Here is a 26,231-nt window from a genome sequence, read left to right as displayed (position 1 = left end):
AATCTTATGTGGATTTGTACTATGTTATCATTCCACTTGATAAGTACCTCCTGTGTTCATGTTTTCCCTCGGCGCATAGGTACTAATAGAGCTGTCAACTGTGGCTCCTTTGTCTTCCTCGATAATGCATTCGCGGCCTTGTTCTCCGGTCCTGGGTGATACTAAACCTCACAATCATATCCAAATAACTTGGATAACCACCCCTAATGCTTCTTTGCCCCAATCCTATGTTCTAGCAAACACTTTAAACTCCTCTAGTCTATCATGGCAATAAAGTGTTGTCCCAACCAATATGGTTTTCACTTTTGGATGGCTAAGACAATCGCCATTAACTCTCACTTGTATACAGACTTGAGCCTCACCCCTATTGTGAGCACCTGACTGAGGTAACCAATGGGCCGATGATCTTGCATGAGCACTACCCTAGTCCGTATCTTGGTGCATCCTTCTCGACCATAAATGGTTTATTGAAGTTAGGAAGTGATAAGACGGGCACGCTGGTCATGCCTCTCTTTAATTGTTCGAAGACTCGTGTCGTCGCTTCCCTCGAATTGAAACAGCCCTGCTTCAACTGCTCCATCAGTGGCTAATGCTTTCATGCCATAACTCGCACAAACTTTCGATAGTACCCAATGAAACTTAAGAACCCTCTCAACTCTTTTAAATTATGTATCTCCACCAAGTAGCCCAGCTCTGCTCCTTGTATCGCCGTGACCATGGTTTTGATTGAAACCAGGGCTCTGCACAGGCCTTGCAACCCCGCTATCTTCCCCTCTACATGAATCTTCATAGTCAAAGATTTCGAGTCTACCTTCGTCTCCCTGATCGTATGTAACGATTTCATTTCCAAAATCACATAAGTGCTCCCCAAATCAAAAGGAACAAAATTCTCCACTATATGTATGCCCTGGAGTATCAGCACCAACCTTCTGCAAATCCCCTCCAACTTAAAACCCAATTGGCTCATGGCCTGATTGAGATGAAGTTATGTGTGGCTCTGCTATCCACCAAAATCACCATTGGCCGCTCCTTGATTTTCCCCCTCACCTTCATGGTGTGATTTGGGGTAAATCTCACCACTGAGTTAAGGGACACTTCCACTACATCAAGGTGTAGGTGCTACCCTCCCTCTTTTGCTTTCTCATCCAACTCATTGTCGATCTCGACCTTCTCACTAACCATAAGGACTTGGAGTGTGCAGTCCTTGCACCGATGGCCGGGTGCATACCTCTCATCGCATTGGAAGCACAAACCGTTCGCTTTTTTGTCCTGCACCTTTGCCTCTGTGAAGCTCTTGAAGTTGGCTCTAGGGAAATCTCTCTTAGTCTTCTTCCTTGGTGCCTCTCGTTGAAATGACATAGCCCGAGTCTTCGGTGCCAAGGAAGTTAAGGGGTTTCCGTAGCAAACTCTAGTGACTTTGCTGATGTTGGCCCCCTCCATCTGCCTCCAGTTCTCCGCTATCTAGGCTAGCTCCATGGTGTCCTTCAATTCCCTCGGCCTCAACAATCAGAGGTCTGCCCGTATGTCAAGTTTGAGACCTTTCATGAAATTTTCCTCCAATATCTCCTCTGAAATTTCCTTCAACCACCCTAATAGCGACTCAAGCCTTTCCCTATACTCCATGCCCCCTGATGTGTCAAGGCAAGGAATTGCTTGTGTAGGTCTCCTTTCCGAATAGCTCAAAAATATTCCAACAAGCAATCCTTAAACTCCTCTTACGAGCAGATTGGGTATCTAGCCTCCCTTCATTAGAACCTAGCAAGGGCTTTCCCCTCCAAACATAGCCGCGAGGGCTTTCCCCTCCAAACATAACCCCTACAAATATAGCCCTACGGTCGTAAGCTTCTCATCCTCTCTCACCCCATTCACCACAAAATCTCTCCACGCGATACACTCAACCACTAGCATCATTCCTTTCGAATACCGACATCTTCAACTTCCTCTCCCTAGGATCGCCATCGCCCCAATAATTTCTTCCTCCTCCAGTATAATGATTGTTATGATTCCTCCATGTTTCCCCCGTGTTTTAATTATTCATTTTTGGTTGATTATTAATGTTTAAAAAACTTAGGATTTAGAGACCATGAACTCCACTACTGAGGATAAGACAAGCGAGAAAACTATTTGCTATGACAATGATTCCAATGAAGACCCTTTGGGTCATGCTAGTTCTGAAGACTTTTATTTTGTTATTATATTGTTAATTTTATCTTTAGAAGTTCAATATTGAACAATAGGAAACTAGGAATGAATGAGTTAATTTTGTGATAAATTTAGTTAATGTGTAACTTCGATTTGATATATTTAGTCCTATTTTGTGCAATTTGTTATTTGTTGTTTTGCATCTTGCACAATTTATTACTTTATATATACATCAATTTGTTATTTCTTAGTACATTAGAATGTTAATATGTTATTTTGTAACATATTATTTCACAAATATCCTTCATTTTAACTTTTCATAATTTTTGGGTTGTGCGGCTCGTATGTCAAAACACCTTGAGGCTTATGCTTCACCTTATGAACAGAAAACTACTCAGTTCCGCATTGCGCAATTTTAAATCTTGTTTATAAGCATAATCTTTTGTTTGCTTTGAGATTCATGACGAATTATGATTTGATGTATAATTTTCGGTTTGCTCTAACTAACACAATTTTAGCCAAATTGATCACAAAGGCGACTTGGATTGTAACTGACGAGATTTGAGGTGGTGGAGCACTTCGTAAATATGGCTACAACAAAGAGCAATCTATGACATGCATTCTAGCTCAAAGCTTCGTTTGTATGAATGTTCTTTTAGTTAAACTTAGCGGCGGCATTGAATGAAATTTTAGGAGATTATTACCATCTGGTTGGAACCATCCTACCATCCTTGAAATGTTGGCATCATTTAATCTTGTTTTGCATGTGAGAAGTGGTTGCATCTTGATCCTTTGTTGCTTGCTGTTCTATTAACAGAACTTGAAAAAAAAAACACATTACAGATTTAAATGTTGGCATTATTTAAATCAAATTCTTATGTACACATTCATTTCTTAAGTCTGCCTTCAGGTTCTTTTTCGTAAACATCCTTGTTTCTCTTGCACTAGACTTGTATTTAAGCCTTCCTGCCTGTACCGGTTTTGGGTCTCTTCCTGCCCAGCTAAGGCGGTTGAATGCTCTTTTAGGGGCAGGAAATTGATGCAAAGTGACTGGAACAGTCCACTTTAGATGGTTGTGATCTTGAAGCTTTCTTTTGACACTGCACTATGGAGATATGCCAACCAATATCCTGTCCTCCAAAAAACATGTTTTAGTCTTCTGTTGTTTAGGAAATTTATTTTGATAGTTTGTTTTAAAAGTTCTTTGATCTCATTTTATGATAGTTTGTTTTAAAAGTTCTTTTATAAACAGGCAAATGAAGTTTCAAACGACATCAAACAAACATACTACTCAAAAGTGAAGATTATTGCTCTCGTTTATGAGATTCAAATTAAGATTTTAACAATGATGGCTTTTTGATGTTTCTTAGTTTTTTGATGCAATGATGGCTTGAATTGGATTATTATTAAGATTTCAAGATTATATGTTGCTATGATGAGATTATTCTTAAGCTATTTGTGGAAAGAGAAATGGTGTTTGAGTTTGTTGTTAGACTCAATAATGATTTTGATTAAGAAAATCTACTATTACTTATTTATAAATATTTCAAAGTGGCACGCTTTGAAATTATAATCAAAATTTGAAACACTCTATTGGACAATTAGTATTGATTCCCCCTATAGTATATTGTTCCTTTAGTATTTCGGTTCCTAAATGATGTTGGAATTAGATAATTTTGAGCTTGTTTTGAGACACTCGATTTGATTGTAAGCATGTAAAATTTGATGATCATTTATTGATCTAATTATTGTCATTCTAATTTTATTATGCTTGAAGTGCTTAAATTGGGCTCATTGATTAACAAATTGGACCACTTTTGATATCATATGGTTCCATCTCATCAAGAAGTTCAGTTCCATGATAAGCTTTTTTAATTTGAGGTTTAGACAATTTTTAATTTAAATCTGAAAGTTTCCCATTTAATTTTTCATCAAGATTTGTGTTCGGTCAAATCATTATTTGATGCATCAATCGAAGAAAGCTGGTATAGTCATTAGATAGGCTTAGGTTTTGTCTGTACTGATTTTTTTACTGCTTCTTAAAGCAATTTTTTTGGTGCAAAAAATTTGAATTTTTTACTAAAAAGTTATTTCAAGAAGCGATAAGAAAGTTATCTCAAATGAAATCTTAAAATCAAATGAAACAATAAGGTGAACAGATTGTATTTTAGTTGTTAGATTTTTTTTTATGTATTTTTTTAATTTTTAGGATTTAAAGTTTAAATGTAATAGTCAACATCATAACATCTCTGAATCAAAGTTCTAATATTGATAAAAGTCATTGAGCTGTGATTGCTTCTGAAAATGAGAACCAAACTTGCGTGCAGCTTTTCTCCGAAGACCAAAACCTTCTCCAATACTATAAGCAATAGCAGCTAGCCAGTTACGATAATGATCTGATCAGTGCTTTGAGATTGATGTCATAATTTGTGAATTTAGTGGACAGATTTTTAAAGCCTTTTTTAAAGGAGAGACGATCAGGTCTGTAATTTGTGAATCCGGGCTCGCACGTAATAATTTTCCCATTGCACCGGATTCACAGAACCTGAATTTCTAATTTTATTTTTTGATTTCTTTTGCATCAATTTAAAACTAGCGACAATAATTTTTTAGGGAAATTTTAAAAGATTACAAAATAAAGACAATAAATTATTTTATTTTACAAATAAGTGTAATTAATCTTGATTTTATGTCAATTCTTCGCTATTTTTTTTTCTTTTGAAATCTGGTTCATACAAAACAGCGAACAGCATTTTTGTGGCGACGCATCAAACTGGAAGAACGACCGGCCATTCTTCGTCTCTTTGCCATTTTGAGGTTCCCACACGCCACTCTCTCTCTCTTCTCTCTTCTCTCTTCTCTCTCTGCAAGAGTGAAACCCTAACCCTGGAGAAATTATTTCGTGGCCTTGCATCTGCTTCCAGAATGAACAGCCTGAGAGCGATCTGCTTCCCAGACGCGGTCGTTTCTTCCTTCATCACCCGTTGCCGCGTCCACGCTCGACTGGGGTTTTCTGCAGCCACACGGAACCCCAGCCTCCGAGCTCCCAGTCCCATCTATTCTTCCCCCTCCGCCGCCTTTTTAGTTGACGATCTTCCTAGAATGTCACACGCTTCTCGCACCAATTCCAAGAGGACTATAACTAGGGTATCTAATTGGAATTCCGAGAAATCTCCTTACGATACTCTCGGTAATTGTCTTGGATAATTGCAGCTCAATTGCGCACTCAAAATAGTATATGTTTTAAGAAGGTTATTGACTTGTCATATGATGATGCTTACTGTTGATACATTCTTGTTCTGATGAGATTTGTAGAGTTGGAGATAGATGCCAGTGAGGAGAAAATCAAGATCGCGTATAGGAGGCTGGCCAAGTTCTATCACCCTGATGGTGTGCTTCTATGATCTGAACTTGATTCTTCATCTTACTGCAGTCAGTTGGCATAAAATTGGCACATTTTTCATATGTTTGGTATGCAATTTTTTTCAATTGTTGCTACTCCTGTGCCTGCATCCTTCAGATTGCAGTTGTTGCTCCTAATAAATCCATTTCTGGTTTTGTTTGCCTGTCATAAACTCACACGACTGTCTAGAAAAAAGTGTTAATCGTCTTATTTCATATGCCAAGCTGAGTAGCTCGTTTATGATCGCTCAAGAGCTCATAATTTTACTTTTCTGTTATCAAAATGAAAAGAATGACCCAAAAGTGGGATTTGATATATAAATGTTTTGCATTATATTAGAAGGAACCTTTTGTTATTTAATAGAGCATCTTCAACAAACTAGTTGACATTGCCAGCATTGTTTTGTTTTTCTTCAACATTATGAACTCATTTATTATTCTCTTAACAGTTTATGATGGGAGGGGGACGCTTGAGAAAGGAGAAACAGCTGAAGCTCGATTCATTAAAATTCAAGCAGCGTATGAGCTTCTGATGGATCAGGAAAAGCGTGGTACATATGATAGAGATCATCGTGTCAACCCTATGAAGGTATTTTAATTTGTTAGTCATGTAAATGTTTAATGATGTTCTTGGAATTTGGAGTTAAAGCAAACGTCTCTCTGATTCATAATGGATAACATAATAAATGAGAATATTTTATTGATAATTTAATATTCGTTGAAAAAATGGGTTCATTTCTTGATTCTAATGGAAGTTTTACTGTTGTTTAGTTGCGTAACATGAGCCATCTTTTCTTGTCTTTTGAATTGGGATTGATTGTGTTAGGGTTTTCCTCTTTCTTTTTTTTTGGAGATATATGCGCTGAGGAATATTATGGATACGATTTTGGTGCTAAGGTGATCATTTAAAGCCAAGGAATCTATCGTAATTTTATTTTTGTTGATTTTATAAGAGTATAATGAACAAATACTATGAGAGTTAATTTCATGAGAATTAAGGATTAAAAATATGGTTTATATATACCTTTAGGTGCGTGAGATCGATTTCTAACAAATTTAGAGTGATCAAATATTTTGTGCATTTATTAGTACAATATAAAGGATTGGCATTTAGTCTATATCTTGCGGTTCTAAATCACTCTTAAAACCAACAAGTTTTACAACAAAAAAAAAAAAGATTTATTTGATTTGGATGGTTTTGGCTTTGGTTTAATATCAATCTGTAAATTGCATAAATGAATTCGTCCCATTTGGTTTAGGGTTTGATTGTGATTAACCAATAAAAATTGAACCAAATCTAATCATGACAGACATGATACGTCTTGAGCCATCTAATCTCTCAAATTTATAGATTAAAACCTCTACTATTAAATAATGTAAAACCAAAACAAATGCAACTAAAGAGTTGATTTTAGCATAATTAAATCCTTCCAAATGATTTTTATTATTTTTCAAAATTCAAATTGAATGAAATGTTGTGATTCTCAATTTCATTTTCATTGATTTAGTTTCGGCTTCTACCTATGTTGCACCTAACACGAACACGGTGATGCGGATATGACATGACACAGACGTGAGATATATTAATTATTGAAAATATAGGACACTATAATTTTTTATTAGTGCTTAGAAATTAAGTAAACATTCAATTCAATATTCTAATTAAGTTTTCTAATACAAGCTTGAAATCCTTTGTATGGATAGATTTAGAGCTTACGATGCATTCCTAAATTATATTAAACTAGTAGGAACTGAAATAAGCTAGTTCATATACATTAATTGAGTTTAAACCTAAACCCTAAAGCTTAAAAATCATCTAAACTCAAGTGAAAAGAGCCTATAAAATTGTACTGTGATAAGTGATAACACTTCAATAATAAACATCACTCATAACCCAACATAATTTCATAGAGCAAAGCACATTGAGATTAATAGATATTTCATTAAGAAAAATCAGAAAGAAAATCTAAAATGCATTTCTTTATGTACCCTAAGAAAATTTAGTAGTATTTCACGCTTGAAAAAGTGAAAAGCATAAAATGCCTCTTACATTACCTAATTTAGAGACTGCGTTGCCACTAAAGTTTCTCGTGAAGCAAAGAACTTGCGGGCCGACCTAAGAAGATGGAGAGAATTTCTCATTGATGCCCGCTGTTGCTGGAGTTATGTGATGTCGAAATTGTGAATGGAGCAGGAGATTTTCTCCTTCTTGCATCTTCCTCGTCGTTGAGCGTAGATAGTTCACCCAAATCGCGCTAACAACCCTAGCTGCGGTTGAACCTTCATCTGCGGATCGAGATGGAGCGAGGATTGAGCGGGTCAGGATAGGAATAGGGTTGATCTAGCTATTTTGAGTTTTTATCAAGTAATAAAATTTATTTTATTAAAAAAGTTTAAATCAAAATATTTCACAGAAGTGTATTTCTAAAATATTATTTAATTCAGACGCATTTGTGTCGTGTTTAACGTATATCCCAGTCTATCAGGCACTTGTCTGTGTCTGACACGTATCCAACACTGGATACCTTATTGTGGAGAAGTTTCGGTGCATCATAGGCTTCTACTTTTCAAGGTTGTTTTGGTTTGGTTCCAAGTTCTAAATCATAATGGATGTGTTTGTTGATGGGTAAGTTACAATTGTTAAATATATGCACAATATAACACTGAATAGTATAAGTAATTTTGGAGTTACTCGAAATTTCTAATTATGATAGGTTTATATTAAAGAGCATCATTGAGTCTTGACTTTGAGAAATCAGTGGTGATAAGATATGCTATTATGCCATGTTAGATTTGGATGATGATGGATTGAAACTTCATTTGCATAGCCATTATAAGGCTTGCAATCATCCAATGAATATTCACTCCAATCATAGTTATAAGCGTCGGTCTTACCTGGCGTTGAATTATGATACTATTGGGTTGACATTGATTCGAATGATAGGCACAGTAATGATTGTAATATACTAATATGAACCATTTTAATGAAATGGCTCATCCTAATATGATAGGATAAGATCTATGTTCATATGTGTAATGATAGGACATCCATGATAATTATGTGATTTCAAATGCCTAAGATATTGATTTCAAATTAAGTCACGGGAATTTTATCATATCTTCAAGTGAGTTTAAATGTTTGTTCCAAGCTTCATAGTCTTTGCATTGCTCTCATGACAAGCATGGTTGTAATGAACTCTTGGCATGCCTGAACAGATTACCATAACAAAAGATAAAAGTAAATCCTGTGTTTGTAAGCTGATCTTAAGAATAGTTCGTAAGAACTGACTGTGTTGAGTGTATGTGCGGTTTGTTTATTTAGGTTTTGTTTGAGACTACTTTCTTTCTGCTTTTTAAAGCAGTTTTATAGCATAAAAATTTTAATTTTTGTACTCAAAAGCTGCTTTATGAAACAGTAAAAAGCCATCTCAAATGAAAGACTTAGGCTTCGTTTGGAACCGGCTTTCTTACTACTTCATAAAGCATCTTTTTAGTACAAAAAATTATTTTTTTGTACCGGAAAGCCGCTGTAAGTAAAAAAATAAAATAAAATGAAGATGCTTTTTGCTTTTCTCAGATATTTTTTACATTGTTAAGTGCTTCATTTCTGTCAGGCTTCTGAAGCATGGGCGGAATGGTTGATGAAAAAAAGAAGAGCTTTTGACCAGAGAGGCGATATGGCTATTGCCGCTTGGGCGGAACAACAACAGCGTGAGTTGAATATTCGTGTACGTCGTCTCTCTCGCTCAAAGGTATAGCGACTTCCCTCTACATTTGTGGCCGTCAGATTGATTGGATAATAAACTAATGCATGCGAGTTGGCCGTCAGATTGATCCCGATGAAGAGAGACGGATCTTAGCTAAAGAGAAGGCGGCATCGAAGGAATATATGAATAATACATTGAGGAGACATACACTTGTTCTCAAGAAGAGGGATTTGATGCGCAGAAAGTCTGAGCAAGAGAAGAAAAATGTGATCAATCAGTTATTAGCAGCAGAGGGGCTTGAGCTTGACACCAATGATGATGATGATGATGATGATGAGGTGGTTTAATATGCCAATTGGCATTTTCTGTAGATATAAATCCTTTATTTTGTCTTATGAAAATGCAAACGACGCAAATGTATATATTATTTCATACATCAAAAGTATAGAAAATAGATGAAAGTATTAGAAATTTAGTTCTATAACTTATAGAGAAGTGATTGGTCACTCAGATAAATTATCTTAGTCTCTCTGTCTTTATTATTTATTTAGATTTGGGTATTTGGAATGTTAATATCAATTTCAAAGTACTTACTGCTTTCATCTTCTCCTTTCTTGAGTTGGTTTTTGATCTGAGAAGAATTCTTGTAATTGTGGAATAAGAAAAATGATAAAATATGGTCATATTCTACACTCAACGCTTATCACGAAATTTTTTTTTATTTTGTTTGAAGCAAATTAGAGCTTCTCCAGCTGAACTTCAAAGGGCTTTATAGTGTCGCTTGGTTGCTTAATTGGAACGCTAAAAAAATTCTAATGGGGTGCATGTGAATAGTGCGACGTAAATATTGGCATCGTATTGTTTATCCGCTATTATTATTATTTTTTAAAAAATCAAAAAACAGGTTATTAATTTTAGATACATTTTATTGAAGATACATTATTAATATAGAAATTAAGATAAAAATTTTATAAAATAAATTATGAGAAAAAATATAAACAATAAAAAAGCCTTCCCAAAACGAAGCGTTAGTTTGGGATGAAATTCGTACTGTCTTAAAATAATTTTTAAAGAAATTTTTTAGCATAAAGCAAATTCTTCCTGTTACCTCCACCAACTACTTCTCTGCTCATTTCACTCACATAAACATAAACATTAGGAAGGAATGATGATCCTAATAATTTAATAACTAGATTCAAACAGGCGGATAATGGTCATATGCTATAAAAAATAAAATTATATTATCATAAAAAGTAATTATATGGTATAATTTCATAATTTAATTTAATAGAATTTTAAATAATAAAAATAAATAACATGGAAGGTCTCAGATTAATTTTTTCTATATTTAAAATGACCCGATTTTTAGAACCCATTATTGATGCGATGAAGATATGCCTTGGTCATCTAGACCTCTCAACTATTTTTTAAATCAATCGACCGTTGCATTCTGGAATTCAAACATCAGAGCAACTGTCGGCAATGGCCTCCACGGTGAAGCTCTCCTCATCTACCGGCGCATGAAGCTTGCCGGTATCCACCCTGATCATCTAACCTTCCCCTTTCTTCTCAAAGCCTGCGCTAAGCTTTCAAATGTTGATCTACCCCAAATGATCCATACCCATATCCTCAAATCTCCCTTCTCCTGCGATGTCTTCGTTGCCACCGCATTGGTCGATTTATACGCTAAAGCCCGGCTTCTGAATCATGCAGAGCATGTGTTCGATGAAATGCCCCACAGAGATGTCGTCGCTTGGAATGCTATTATCATTGGTTTGGCTGGATATATGGGTTCGCATGAAAGAGTCTTCTGTCTTTTTCAGAAAATGAGATTGGATGAAATAAAGCCTGATTCGATAACTATCATAAGCTTGGCTCAGTCTTGCGCTCAAAAACAAGATGCATTAGGCCTTCTGAGAGCTGTTCACTCCATTGGAATCAGAATTGGCTTTGGATATAATGTTTCTGTTTCCAATACTTTGATAGCATCCTATGCCAAATGTGAGGATTTGGGCTCAGCTGAATCAGTATTCAGAGAGATTCCCCAAGATACAAAGTCGGTTGTGTCGTGGAACTCCATGATTGCAGGCTTTGGATATCTTGGTTGGTCTTTTGAAGTTGCTTCTTACTTCAAATGGATGTGCCAAGATGGCATTCGGCCTGATTTGAGCACCTTTCTTAGCTTGCTCTCGGCATTTGGCCATTCTGAAGATTTAATTCTTGGAAAGCTCATTCATTCTCTAGTCATCAAAGTAGGGTTTGATTTAGACATCAGTGTTTCGAATACTCTGATTTCACTTTACTCCAAATCCTGTGATGTGATAGCTGCAAGATACTGTTTTGATGGCATGACTGACAGAAATTGTGTATCATGGACTGCAATCATCAGTGGATATTGCAAAGCAGGTGATATCATTGAGGTTATAAATTTGTTTCATGAAATGGAGAGCACAGGTGAGAGAGCTGATGCCGTCACAGTGGTTGCCATTCTGTCAGCTTGTAGCCTGACTGGCTTCGTTGAATTTGGTAGATCAATGGAAAGTTATGTGATGTTGAATAACAAGCTTATGGAGAATGTCATGGTCTGTAATGGACTAATTGATATGTATGCCAAATGTGGAAGCATTTCAGATGCAAGAAGAGTTTTCGAGAGCATGAAAGGGAGAAATGTTGTTTCTTGGACAGCCTTAATCGCCGGTTACGCCATGAATGGTGATTTTGAAGAAGGTTTGAGACTCTTTTCCCTGATGCTTGAGCAGAAGTTCAAGCCAAACCATGTAACTTTCCTTTGTGTGCTTCAAGCATGCACTCACGGAGGATTACTTGAAAGAGGAAGGGAGTTGTTTGATACGATGACAAAGCGTTTTTCTGTCGAACCAAGATTAGAACACTATGCTTGTATGGTTGATCTACTTGGGAGGAGAGGGAAAGTAATGGAGGCATTGGAATTTATCAGGAAGATGCCTATTGAACCTGATTGTGGTGTCTGGGGTGCTCTTCTTGGTTCTTGCATTATTCACCAGGAGACTGAAGTTGGTGAGTATGCAGCAAGCCGTTTATTTGAGTTGGATTCAAATGTTGCTGTCCCTTATGTTGCAATGGCTAACATTTATGCTTCGAAGGAGAGGTGGGAGGGTGTGGCGAAGGTAAGGGCGATGATGAGAAGGAAGGGGTTGAAGAAATCAGGAGGTCAGAGTATTGTACAGGTGAATGGAAAGGGTCATTCATTCTTTGTAGATGATAGAGTTCACCCTGAAGGTTCTATCGTATATGAAGTTTTAGATAGCCTGGGTTTTCATTTGAAAATGGAACAAAAAATGGAGGACTTATTTTCATTGTTGTAGCATCATTACGTCTTTGGTGAACAAGCTGATAGCAACCAAAACGCAGGGCAACTTGAACTGTAAAGATGAATCTCATTTTGAAAATGGAAGCTCTAGCTAGTTATTCTGCTGCTGCTGCTTTAAGGATTCGTCTGCATAGCCATGGAGAAGACGTCGAAACCAAGTGTAATAATTAACCGGCTTCATCGCTATAATTTCGAACTTGGCAAACTGAAGGCCCTCAACATTGGGTGACTCAGAATCAAATCTCATGAATTTGCGCCAAGATAAACTCTTAACCAGGAGCAATTATTAGGTCCTTTCACTGGATGTAGAGGAAGGTTCGGTTTTATAGCCAAAAATAGGTGAAAAAGTGCAAATACCGAGTTTTTTTAAAAACTCGGTATTTTTTCAAAAAACTCGGTATTTGCACTTTTTTAGGCAAAACCGAACCTTCCTCTAGGTCCTTGCACCGGACCAAATAAAAACTCCTTAACCAGGCCCTCAATATTGACCTGTTGAACTTGCTTGAATGACTCACAAAATCCTCCATCAATCAAGGCTATTCTCCAAAAAAAACTTCTGGAAAGCTTATTATGTGCGATGTCTGGACCATCTGGAGGCGAATCCGGATGCGCCACGTCACCCGGAAGCACTGGGCCCCGAGTGATGTGGCGCCTCCGGATTCACCTCCGGACGAATTCGGACGCCGAACGTAATAATTTTTCCTAATTTACAAGGAGTATTCATCGGCCAAGTAGGGTTTTTTACCTGAAGAACTCACTGATGATAGTCGATGTTGATTAGTAATTCGACATATATCCATGATTTAGCAAATTTTCTTTAGTTTTTATTTTTGTGATAATTTGTTTCACATATTTATCTTCAGTTAAATCAAAATATAATAATTAAAAAAATAAAATAAAGATATGAATCAAATTATATAATTTTTTTGTTTCTCATGCATCTTAAGAGTGTTCTTTGATATTTTCAATATTGGATGCATCAACGCAATCCATTTCATCGAATAATAGACATTTGAATGATATCAATCGCCATAGAACTTTGAACTCGTTCTACATCGTCATGTTAGTTGGTTATCGTTCTCATTGCATATGCTTGAATCTATCGTCAAGCGCAAATAGAGGTCAACAATAATCGTCAAACATCACAAGCATATATAACTATTGACAAGACATCTTGACTCATATACAACAGAAAGTTAGTAATATTAATCCTCTTCAACTTAATGCAGACAGAAATTAGACTAATCAATCAATGGATCAGTCTTTTTACACTGTCATTGAAAAACCAGCTTTCCAGCAAGTTAAATTTCAAAAAAAAAGAAAAAATGTACAAGAATATCAAATTGTTATGTAACTAAGGTCTTGGAATATGGTCTGGATGTTAGGCCTCTCATTTACAGGAAGAATACATTTTAGTGATACAGCAAGAAGTTGATCCATTACACTTGGTGCTTCCTCCAAGCCTGCAATATATCTGTCAAAACAATCTGTTCCTCGCCCTTCTCTCGCGCACATTTGGACCCAATCGACGAGGTCGATCGCACCAGACTGGCCTGAAATTATGTCGCCGGCACTTTTTCTTGTCAGCAACTCCATCAATATTACGCCAAAGGAATAAACATCAGCCTTGAATGATGGAAAGGGTTTGTTTGTAGCCAGTTCAGGTGCTCGATAGCCAAGAGCTCCAAGGTTTAACATTTGCTCTGCAATGCTGCTAGGTGTTAGAAGACGGTGAAGACCATAGTCCGTAAGTTTGGCTGTAAGATCTGGACCGGTCAAGAGTATATTTGTTGGTTTCAGATTACCATGGGGTAATTTTCTGTCATTGTGAAGATGATACAAACAGCGAGCTACATCAATGGCTACTTTTAGCCTCTGCCTGACTGATAACCTGGCGTATCTATTTGGTGTAGACTCTGATGAAAGAAATAAATACACGAGTGAGCGTAATAGTATATTAAGAAAACAATAAAAGTGTTAAAGAAGTGATGATGCAATTTGTTGTTTATATTGAAGTGTTGATAAAAATTTCAAAACTTCACTAAACTTTTAGCCTAGATTTGCTTTCTCATCCATTTTCACAAAAGAATTACTTTCTTCAGACAAAATGTTGCCAAATAAAATGAAAATAAGCATCTAAACATTAGGGTGAAAAAAAAAACCCTGAACCAAAGAGAACCATTTCACGCAGAAATATTAGTAAAAAAAAAACAATTAAAATAAAGAAGCACAAAGAAGAAACACAAGCAAAAACTTCTATAATCTTTACTTAGAAAAGTAATAAAGAAGGTCATTAAAATAGAACTTACCATATAGATAGAGTGCCAAACTATCCCCAAAGATATAGTCTAAAACAATTAATCTTTCTTTGTCTCTTGGACCCCAATAATAGCCCCTCCATGAGACGATATTTGGATGTCTGATGGTTCCAACTCTTTTGGCTTCTTTAGCGAACTCCTTTTTATGTTTGACGAGGCCTGCTCGCAGCCATTTGACAGTCAATATATGACCACTATCCAAGGTTGCTTTATATGATGTTCCATGACTGCTTCTCCCAAGAACTTCAGCAGGAGCTCTTGATAATTCTTCGGCAGTAAATGTTCGAGAGAGATCCAAAAAAAATAGTTCTCCTGAAAACCTATCAGGTGAATATACTTCCAACAACACTGGATGCTCAGATATATGTGAATCAAGAAAATGGGGTGAGGAAGACAAAGGAGAACCGGGAGAAGATTTGCATTCCATCATTGGAAGACCAGTTGCTGGTTCCACAGCAGTGCCCCTGGAATCTGGATAACTGAATTCCATTGACTCCGTTAATAAATCCTTCTGTGCAGATATTGATCGAGAAGTAGAGGTCAGTAAATGGTCATTTGAAAAACTCACTGAAGTTGGAGAAGGATCATCTTTTGAAGCTCTGAATCTGTTGGGATGACCAAATATACCCTTGACATCTAGTCCGGTGACTTGTCCTCTAAATCCACTCTTCAGACAAAATTCTTGGGACCTTGTCTTTTGGAATGCGATGAACAAGAAGAATATTAGTATCACAACTCCAACTGAACCAACAACAAGTGCAATTCTAATGCTAGCCTTTGAGCGATTATGCTGACTCATGTTTGCATTAACTGCACTGTTATTATTCCCCAAAGAAATGTGGTCGGGGAAGACCAGCAAAGCGTTTCCAGGAAGGAATGATGACTTTGGAAACTTCAACAAACTTCGAGGTATTTCACCAGAAAGTTCATTATAGGAAACATTAAATAGCTTGAGATCTGGCTGAAGCATATTTGGAATCCTTCCATTGAAATGATTGTGAGAGAGGTCGAGAACTTCCAATCCACCAAGCTTGCTTATTTCAACAGGCAGTTCCCCAGATAATGAATTTTTTCCAAGAATCAGAACTTTAAGGCTTGGCATACTACTGATTTCATGAGGTAAGGAACCATACAATGAATTGTTAGATAAATCAAGGCTTTGTAAATGATTATACGAAGATAGAGCCAATGATTCTGCTGGGTGTGAAGTTTGAAGTGGAATTGATCCATTAAAGTGGTTTCCTGATAGATTCAAAAATGTCAAAGTTAATGAGGTGAAAAAGCTTGGAAGCACGGACCCGGTAAGTTTGTTTAGACTAAGATCAACTATAGATAGCTTCGGGTGTCTTCCTAATGCTGAAGGTAGAGAGCCTGACAGATCATTTGAGCTCAACTTGATAACCTCCAATGTAGAACCCCAATTTTGCATTGCTACGAGATCTCCTGAGAGCATATTCTTACTCAAATCCACAGACATGCAGCGAGCAAGATTTGAGGGTAAATGGCCTGATAATGAATTTGAAGAAAGGTCCAAGAAATTCAAACTTGAAGAACTGACAGTTTCGATGCTTCCTGCATAAATAACACTAGGTAAGAAAAAAGGTCATTAATCAGGAAATTGAAGTAATGAATTAAAAGATGGCTCATGCAATTATCAGTCATGAGAGTAAAAAAGTTAATTTTGTATTTCTATATCATGTTATATATTGCTACTACATGTTCAAAGTGTTTATGGTCCTATGTTCATTTGCTAGAGATGTGTGACGAAAAGGGGAGAAAGGAAGAAATGGAGTTATAATGACCTCGTATGCAATGATGGGTCTCAATGTGAAGACATGAAACCGAATCTAATAAGTCTAGTGTATTATTAGCATTTTTGGAAACTTTATGAGTTTAAGTGTTTTTTTCTTGGTGGATTATGACACTAGAATGGTGGTGCTACGTCTTCAAACTCTCTATTTGAGAATAAAAAAAACTCTCCTAGGAAGTGTTGCCCTCTCTATTAGTCAATGCAGCCATTGTTTAAAATTGCGCAATATGAGGCCCGCCTCAGTGCAATTCTAGTGAAAAATGCCTCGAGGATTACGCCTCAGCTTGGCTAAGGCACGCCTCGCCTCGCTAGCGTGAGGCTTACGCCTCACCCTATTTGTATACTTTTTTTGTTAAAACTAACATAAATCACGCCTTCATGCACATTCGAGCACAATAACTTCCTCTCGATTGTCTCTACCTCTATCCCGCGGCCTTCACCGTAGCCAACACCGTCATAGTCGTCACCAATAATTACTTGAAAGCTGCACACAACCACCCTAAAAATTTTGGAGCGTTAATCTCATATTTATGTTGATGAAATTATTTCTAAAAAATGAATATGATTGAAATAAATAAAAAAAGCACATTGGGAGGCATTCGACTCTACCAAATGAGGCAGCAAATATACCAATTTATTATGCAACAACTCAGATAAAGACCATCTCAGTGATGACAGTGCAGATAATTCCTAAGTTGTTGCCAACTATTTCATCTTTCATTAAGAATTAAATGTAAATGAGTAGAGAATTAATAAAAAATAAAATTTGGAGTTGAACTTGATGTTATATGATACTTTTATGTAATTTCTATATTTAATATTATTTTTTTCATAATATTTGGATTTTAATTCTATTTCATCCAATTTATTACTTGTCACTTTGAATCTTGTGCAATCTATGATGCACCGACACGCCTCTTAAAGAGGGTATGCAGTGTCGGACACGGACATGGGTCAGACACGGCATGGACACGTGTCCGACACGGCATTGGAGTGTCGCAATTTAAAAAATTAAAATTAAAATCGGACACGCGTGTCCGGTTATTAAATGATAAAATCGTTCGTTCTATTTAGCCTTTTCTGCGAACTAGAAGCCCTATTTTTCCGATCCACGAAAGAATCTTCTAGGGCGGACCGGGAGAGCTCGCAGTCGACGCCAAACGGAGCCCGCTGCCTTCGCCTCTCGTTCCTTCATCATCTGTGCTCGAGCCGAGGCCAAGCAGATCTCGTCTTTCTCATTCCTTCATTCTTGCGTGACTTTTGCGGTCATCCGAGGCAAAGTTCGCAATCAAGGCCAAACAGAGCACCTTCTGCGCCCAAGAGAGCCAAGACCTGTAAGTGGATTTCGCCATCTCTTCTCTTCATTGTTGAAAAACTAATGTACATGCTCGGTACCACTAGGTACATGCTCAGTACCACTCAATACATGCTCGGTATTGCTGAATATATGCTCGGTACCATTCAGTACATGCTCGGTACCGCTTAATATATGCTCGGTACCGCTAAGTACATGCTCGGTACCGCTAAGTACATGCTTGGTACTGCTCAATATATGCTCGGTACCGCTCAGTACATGCTCGGTACTGCTCAGTACATGCTCGGTACTGCTCAGTACATGCTCGGTACTGCTCAATATATGCTCGGTACTGCTAGGTACATACTCGGTACCACTCGATATCTTCCCATACAAACAACTTACGAACTTTAAAAACAAACATAACTTCAAAATTACTCTTACAATAAAATTTTGTTCCCCCGGAAACCCCTGCAGGGGCGCTGCCCCTTGACCCCGCGACCTGACCGGGCAGGTCGAACCCCGCCAGGGGGTAGCGGGATAATAGAATAAAATATTTTGGTCATGTTAACAAAAAAAACCTAAATTTTCACCAATTAATTTTTTATTGTGTGGCATTTTATATGTTTCAATAAATATTTTGACATTGATAGAAAGTGTTATAAAATGATACATGCCGCGAAATGATTTTATAAATGTTGTTCATGAATAGTTTCATATTTTGCAAATGTTGAATGTGTATACAAGTAAATCCCCCAAAAGCATTAAATTTTATCATACATGTGAAATTTTATGTATTTATGTATCATGTTACGTATTGCTAATACATATTGAAAGTGCTTATGTTCGAATGTTCATGTGATTGAAATGTGTGGAGAAGAGGGAGAAAGAGAGAAATATTAAGGAATGTGGCGGATGTTATATGTACATTACAAGTAGAGTTATAAGAGCCTATGCACTCATTTATGTATAATCCTCCATTTGTACGTAAGATATGTTTGACGGTTTGAACATATGTGAAATGATTTATATATAATTCTCCATTTGTACGTAAGATATGTTTGACGGTTTGAACATATGTGAAATAAACAAGTGGAGGTATAAGTGGAGGTAGATGTATAAGGGGCGAAAATAAAATATATACAAATAGTGATATAAGTGGAAGTGGGGTATAAGGAGACGTAAAGAAAAATGGGAGGCATAAGGAAGTGGAAGTATAAGAAGGCATAGTAAAAATATGAATGTACTATTATATGTTATGTTATTTCAAATACTGATTTCATATTCAAGTAAATGTGATGTGATTTTTATTATAACATCATGTTCAATCACTTTTTAAATTGTTGCTACTAATACATATCAATTATTGACGCTTGTTTAATACTGATAAAGAACTGATAGATACACTGTGTAATACAAACATTAAAATAATTTGTTTTGAACATGTCTTATTGTTCATATAACATAGGATGGCATATAAGTTGTTTTACAAGAGCATATTCAACTCAGTAGAGTAGGTTTCAATAACCTACTAAGCAAGTGCTTTCTCATCATATGTTATATACACGTGTTTTCAAAAAATGGTACGAACCTTATTTAGTAAAATCTATTGATAAAAGTCGTTGATCCTGGTTGAGTTCCTAATTCTATGTATGTTTCTTATATGGGTTAATCTTTTGCAGTTATGGGCGTGTTCATTGTTTTGGTGGAAAAGAGATTGTCATAATTGATGTATATTATTTTTTAATAATACAATTTGATGAAATGAAATAAAATGATACTGATGTTTTTGTTATTGTTCATATATGATGAATTAGAAAGGCTCTGCGTTGTGAATATTGAAGAAAATTAAATAAGAAAATTTTCCAATTTGGTCTTGGGAGGAATTAAGTCCGTTGTCATGGTCTCGACACGATACGATATGCTTCAGGTTAGTGGGTTGTATTAGGTCGGGACATGACAGTCATGTGGCGTTGAAAACCATTAGGAAAAGCTTCACACATGAAAGTGCCACAAGTAAAAAGACCTTATGCTTTTGAGCCACCATCTAAACAATGCTAAAAATTGTCTCCCCACTATCTTATTATAAAATGTGGTTATAGAGCTACCAAGAGAGATTATTGCAGCTTGGTACTGTGGAAACTCTATTGTTATGAAGACAAACAACTCAGGATAAGTGATTGATACCAGAACTTCATGTCTACACCCTAAGTGGGAGCTATGAACCCCAAAGAATGGAATTAGAGCAATAATTAAGTTTCCCAGTGGTGGGAAAATTGAAGCCTGAGATGAAATCAATGATCTTGGATGGCTCTTGGTGGTGGTAATTGTTCAGGCAAGTCTTTTGGTGCTACATCCCTGAATTGCAGTAATATAGCTTGAATACCTGCTAGAACCTTTATTTAGCTGACATGATGTTGCTCAGTCAATATAACCGCATAGAGTTGAGACTATCCCTTATTCCCTTGCAACAATGGAGGGTACATAGGACATAGGATAACTCTATGTGCAAGTGTGTTACCCCTTGATTCTACTAATATTATGAAAAAGGCGACATAAAATAAATACACAAACAAGTAATAGGAAAATAATGACTAAGCAACTTCAAGTATAATGAACGAGCATGCAAGTCAGGTGTGAGAAGATGCATCATATTTAAGTTATAGGATTTTCAACTCATCAACTGCCTTGTAACTAGAAGAAAAGGTGACGTGGCTACTAACTCATTATCCTGTATCCATCAACATGCTGATACAACAGAGTTTTTTTTTTTCCTTTCTTTAAGCAAATACATTACACCTTAAAAACATCCATGAATAAATCCATAACATAGTTATGTTCCACCAGCATTTCATTGACAGAATAATTTCCAATTTTGCCTCTCAATTCACAAGGCTTCTTTTCCCTTTCTTCAAGCAAACACATAACACCTAAAATAGTTATGAATAACTATGTAGTACAACCATATTCTATCACCATTTCCTTGAAATGGCAGTTCCATGCCATTTCTCTCAATTCACATGTCATAATTTAAAATAGATGTCTTTTTGCCTAAACCTTCCACTTCCTTGCACCATTACATGCATCTTTTTTTTTACCGAAAACAAACTAATATTATCCACTTATAGGGGCTACTTAGTCGAAATAATTATAAGTGGCTTGCATTCCATTCTACTTTATTTTTGTGTTTGGTTTCAAGAAAAAGAAATGCTGAATAAAATTTTGAGAATAACAATAATATCAAGCCTTTATTCCACTATGTGGGGGTCGGCAATATGAATCTTTTTTCTCCATTTTGTCTTATTAAGAGTCAAATTCTCACTTAAATCTCTAATAAAGAAAGGTCATTTCTAATATTTCCTAACCAAGTATTTTTAAGTCTACCTCTACTTTCTTAACATAAGTCAAATCTAATACATCTACGTTCCTAACGGGGTAATCGAACGGCTACCGTTTTATGTCACCAAACCATCTAAAGTGACTCTCTCTAATCTTATCTTCCACTGGAGCCACACCAATCTTTTCAAGTAATGCTCATTTTGTATCATGTCTCTAAGAGTAAAGCCACTCACCCATCTGAGCATCCTCATCTCTACAACACTTAACTTAATATTATGCTTCAATTTTATTGGCCAACATTCTGCACTATAAAGCATTGCAGGTCTCACCACTGTCTTCTATATATATATATATATATATATTAATTAATTAAGGATGTTTATTTTTCTTAAAATTTTTAGAAATATAAAAAATAGCCTCTAGTTCATTTTTGAGGTATTTTAAACTAATCAAAATTGTTCAAATTCCAAATCCTCACTTCATGCATTTACTCATCCTTGTGACAGTGATGCTTACCCTCATTATCTCCTTTTTATTCCTTGTCCCAAGAGCCCTTATCAAACCCTACCCTCGCAAGCTCCTATCGATCCTTTCCCGCACGAGCTCTCATTGATCCCTACCTCTGCAAGCTGACGTCAATCCCTGAATCCATGAGCTCATGCGGATGCCTCCCCCATGAGCTCCTGATGCAAGCACCCCTCAATGCCTCTCCTACGAGCTCCGTCGCCATCCATCTTGCGCCCTAGTTTTTTTTTTAGACTATTTTTTATTAATTCTAACCAAACACATAAGCTTCAAATACTTGCATTCCAAATTCAATATATTCCAAATACATTTCATTTAAAAGTCCCCTAAATTTTAAATACATGCAACAAAACATCCCCATAATAACATCTAGGTTAACACTTACATTTCAATTCATGCTAACATCCTTCAAGATCATAATTGTTTCTCTGATCTATTATAAATTTCTCCACTTCCCATTTCATCACCAATATTTGTATTGCAACCACCTACAAACTTGTATCTATATTAGTATTCCTAAATTTAACCGAACTAAGCTTTATTATCATTTACAATAGTTTGAGATTTCAATCAACAAAAATGATAGCTAATAGAAATCTCAAAAAAGAACAACTGAAATCATGCATAAAGGCACAAGACGAAGGTCATGGAACATGTTATTAAAAATGAAAAAAAAAAAAACATTATGGTGAAATTCAAGCAAAACATCTCAAACTTGAAGTTTAGTTCAAGCTTTATCAAACATAAGAATAGCAAAATATCATCAAAATTTCTATAATTGAAAAAACAACTAACAATAAAAACCAAGCATCATTGGACTATCATATAGAAAATCATCCATCCAACTCCTTTTTATAATTGCTGGAAGTTTCAAAATTGGAACATAGAATTATTTAGTAAAAACCACATGTTCATTATGAAATCAAAAGTTCACTACAATACCAATTATAGGAAAAATATTAGAGAGTAATGCTTAATCACTCAAAAGTTAACAAAAATTCAACACATAAATATTAATAAAAAAAACACGTATTCCAATGCATTATGTAATTGTGGATTTTGTGTTTCTTATGTGATGACTTGTGTTTAATTTTTAGGCAGGTAATATATTACTCAATATTATCCATAATATTAGCCATGCGTTACTCAATGAGGACAAAATATTAAAAAGAGTGAAGTGGGAAAACATTATCCATCCCTAGCTTGTTGTAAAAAATTTTGCAGAATATTTACTCTTAGTTTAACACGAACCAGAGTAACAAAATGTGTAATCCTATAGCTCAAAAAACATCTTGATTAGTTGTTAAAAATTAGATCGGTGGAATACAAATTCATATGGAGGCATTAAGCTTTCTATCTCCATCTCCCTCTCTTTCTCTCTCTTAGTGCCAACAAATCAAACCTTTTTTTTAAGTTTTAGGTTGGAAAATATAGCATTTTTCCTAAAACTGGCTCCATCTAACATCACAATCAAATGGTCATCGAAGTAAGCGATAAGAAATCATGCAAAGTCGTGATCAACTGCCGAAAAAAAAGGTCCAATACAATCAAATAGGATAATAAGTTCTCTCTCTCTCTCTTTTAATGGAGAAATTTAGTAAATGTTAAAGGAAGGTGCCAACCGCAACCAAGAGCTTGTAAATAGCTATTGTATAAGCACAAACTAGATGTCCGCATGTGTGTAGTCTGCGCACTATTTTATCCATTTACTCCAACATATCAAGATTTATTTTTTTAAAAGTTTATGGGCTGAGCAATATAGATTTTTTTCACTTCACAATCAAAATCAAAATATCATAAAAATACGAAATAGTCGATGATGCAATGTCGCAATCACTTCCCCCGTCAAACAGCCGCCAAGTATACTCAAAACTACGATGAACAGCACAAATTCTAAACGTAACGGCATTCACCTGTAAATCCATTCCCGCTGAGATCAAGATCCATCAGCTGCATTGCATCCCCAAACAGATCCTCGGGTATCGGCCCAGTCAGCAGATTGTTTCTAGCACGAAGGACCTTCAAATTATATAGGGAAGCAAAGGAAGGGAGCTCCCCAATGAGCCGATTCTGACCCAAATCCAAGACTTCAAGACTCTTAAAGACCTTCATGGAATCATTCGAAAAGAACCTCCCACTTAACTGATTAAAACTAAGATTCATGTATTTTGCCGTGTTGCCCAAACTCGAGAGGTTGCTCGAATCCATGAACAAACCACCATAGAAATTGTTGCTGCTAAGATCCACATGTTCCACATTCCTCAGCTCCGACAGCATTGCACCGACCTCTCCCCATAGCTCATTGGATCGCAGGTCAAGCACCCGCAGCTGCTGGAGATTCTGGATCCCCGCAGGGAATCCGCCCTTGAACCCGTTCCACGAGAGATTAAGATGAACAAGGCTCCATAGGTTGGTTATTTTCCCCGGGATCGGGCCGTAGAAACGGTTCACAGACAAATCGAGGTGCTGCAGCGAGGTCATTGCCCCAATTGCTGGCACGAGGCGACCAGTGAATAAATTGCCCGCTAGGCTGAGGTTCTGAAGCGCCCTCATGCCTGTAATGGTGTTGAACTTGATTTCACCGGAAAGGCCGAGTCCAACAAGAGCGACGGTGACGACGGAACCAGAGTCGTCGCATGAAACCCCGTGCCATGAGCGCGGGCAGGAGTCTACCGCCGCCGCAGACCCCCATGCCACCGGGCTCCAACTGCTACGGACCACGCCGGTGGGATCGTCAGCAATGCCCTTCTTGAACTCCAGCAACGACAGAGTGTCCGAAGAAACCTGCGCCTGCGTTAGCACCGAGAAGGACAGGAGCAGGAGGAGAAGAAAGCAGGAGTGCGCCGCCATGGAGGGTAGCGAAACCCTAAAGCAGAAATGGAAAGATAAAGGAAGAAGAAGGGAACGGAAAAAGGAGCAAATGGCTCTTCTTCTGTTAAAGAGGTAGAGAGAGAGCGAGAGAGAGAGAGGCTTGTAGGGATGAATTCTTTGAAGAAGAAGAAGACGAAGAAATGTAGAGGAACAGCGTAGAGACTGTAGAGGACAAGAAAGTGGCTTTGGAAACTATACAAATTCCCCCTCCACAGCCGCACATGATGAGTGGCCAGTGGTCCTTTTTATCCCCATGTTTTCTTACAGTCCTGTCCCTATTCTCGAAATTTAATAAATGGAGAATCTGAAAATTAATTTTAGTAAAAGAATCTCATCCAATAATTTGCATTCATTCAAGTCGTTTGAGACGATGAAATTTAATAATTATTTGATGATTGAATTTTTACAAAAACATTATTTATATAATATATTTTCATAATATTCATTTAATATTATCTAAATGATTTTATTATAGAATACCAATTTTTTATTACAAATTTATAATATAACATAAATTTTGGGAGATTTATGTTAATATCTGGATAATGTATAATTTAAATTATAATATTTAAAAATTTTGTATAGTTGTTATGCTATTGTTAAATAATTAATAATATCTATTTTATATTATAAAATTTATTAATATTGTGTTAAATTATTAATATATATATGATGCATCACTAGAAAATCAATTTAATCAATGATATAATATTTAAGCTAAAAACTTTCAAAATTAAATTTATGACCATAGAACTTAGATTTCAACAAATTTTTTTTGTCAAAATAATTATTCAATTGAGCAAATATAATAACATTAGTGTTTTAATCCGAGTTCAAATGAGCTCGAATCAAATATTTGAAGTACAATAAAAATTGATGTGATAGTATTTGATGGATGAGTCGATCTTCAATTCTTATGTGCTTGAAATGATAATTTGACAATAGGAATCTAAAGAGCCTAACATATCTTCATTTTAAAGCACTTAAACATCAAAGGAATTACCTATCATTGAAATAAATAATATGTGTTATTCCATGAAACATTTGGAGATTTGGATTAAATTACTAAATTTTCAATTCAAAACATTATAAATTGGTAATATTTTAAGTATACAAAATAAATGATATTAGAAAGAGCTTAGAGATCTAAAGAACTTTAAAAACCAATCTGTTGATTTAATGATTACAACCTACAATCATCATCGCACAATCTTTGTTGCTTGACAAGCTGACAACCAAATCACAACGGACTCAATTTTCCAGTAGTTTTCTGACGGTTTCAAGACCGTCGGAATAAACTGCGTAGAAAATAGAAATCGGCGATAATATTTTCCTAACATGACCAAAATTCTCCTCACTCAAAAACAAAAGCCGGTAGTGCAACTACAAAGAGTGCTAGCTATATACTTCATGACCATAAATGATTCATATATAGTCACATGAGTTAAATCAAATAATTTACATTAAAGAAAAC

General features: G+C 36.2%; 4 protein-coding genes across 5 annotated transcripts in view; 3 read left to right on the top strand and 1 right to left on the bottom strand.

The window, feature by feature from the left end:
* The window catches only part of LOC110111316 (UBP1-associated protein 2A), a 36,611-nt gene extending 33,571 nt beyond the window's left edge, over positions 1 to 3,040 (top strand). The window contains exon 2 of one of the 2 annotated variants that reach the window (XM_028700071.1): positions 2,678 to 3,040. The gene's annotated coding sequence lies outside the window, so the exon portion shown is untranslated. Of the gene's footprint in view, positions 1 to 2,660 lie in introns of both variants that reach the window. The other variant, XM_028700079.1, reaches the window with a different exon arrangement.
* Positions 3,041 to 4,977: 1,937 nt separating this feature from the next.
* On the top strand, positions 4,978 to 9,840 carry LOC110111318 (dnaJ-like protein MG002). The gene is made up of 5 exons (XM_020843128.2): positions 4,978 to 5,332; positions 5,458 to 5,532; positions 5,994 to 6,133; positions 9,159 to 9,296; positions 9,374 to 9,840. Exons 1-5 carry the CDS (start codon positions 5,068 to 5,070, stop codon positions 9,596 to 9,598), a joined length of 843 nt encoding a protein of 280 aa, XP_020698787.1. The 5' UTR covers positions 4,978 to 5,067; the 3' UTR covers positions 9,599 to 9,840.
* Positions 9,841 to 10,612: 772 nt separating this feature from the next.
* On the top strand, positions 10,613 to 12,705 carry LOC110111322 (pentatricopeptide repeat-containing protein At4g19191, mitochondrial). Its single transcript, XM_020843135.2, has one exon. It carries the CDS (start codon positions 10,646 to 10,648, stop codon positions 12,593 to 12,595), a length of 1,950 nt encoding a protein of 649 aa, XP_020698794.1. The 5' UTR covers positions 10,613 to 10,645; the 3' UTR covers positions 12,596 to 12,705.
* Positions 12,706 to 13,761: 1,056 nt separating this feature from the next.
* LOC110111330 (probable inactive receptor kinase At5g10020) lies at positions 13,762 to 24,970 on the bottom strand. Its single transcript, XM_020843143.2, has 3 exons — positions 23,800 to 24,970; positions 14,910 to 16,490; positions 13,762 to 14,516 (listed from the first exon to the last, which is right to left on the bottom strand). The coding sequence occupies exons 1-3, from the start codon at positions 24,734 to 24,736 to the stop codon at positions 13,939 to 13,941; spliced, it is 3,096 nt and encodes a 1,031-aa protein (XP_020698802.1). The 5' UTR covers positions 24,737 to 24,970; the 3' UTR covers positions 13,762 to 13,938.
* Positions 24,971 to 26,231: the final 1,261 nt, after the last annotated feature.

The sequence above is a fragment of the Dendrobium catenatum genome, unplaced genomic scaffold, assembly GCF_001605985.2.
Source record: "Dendrobium catenatum unplaced genomic scaffold, ASM160598v2 fragScaff_scaffold_133, whole genome shotgun sequence".
NCBI classification, from domain to species: domain Eukaryota; kingdom Viridiplantae; phylum Streptophyta; class Magnoliopsida; order Asparagales; family Orchidaceae; genus Dendrobium; species Dendrobium catenatum.
Note: the sequence above shows the minus strand (reverse complement) of the source record. Positions and strands in the feature narration are given on the sequence as shown.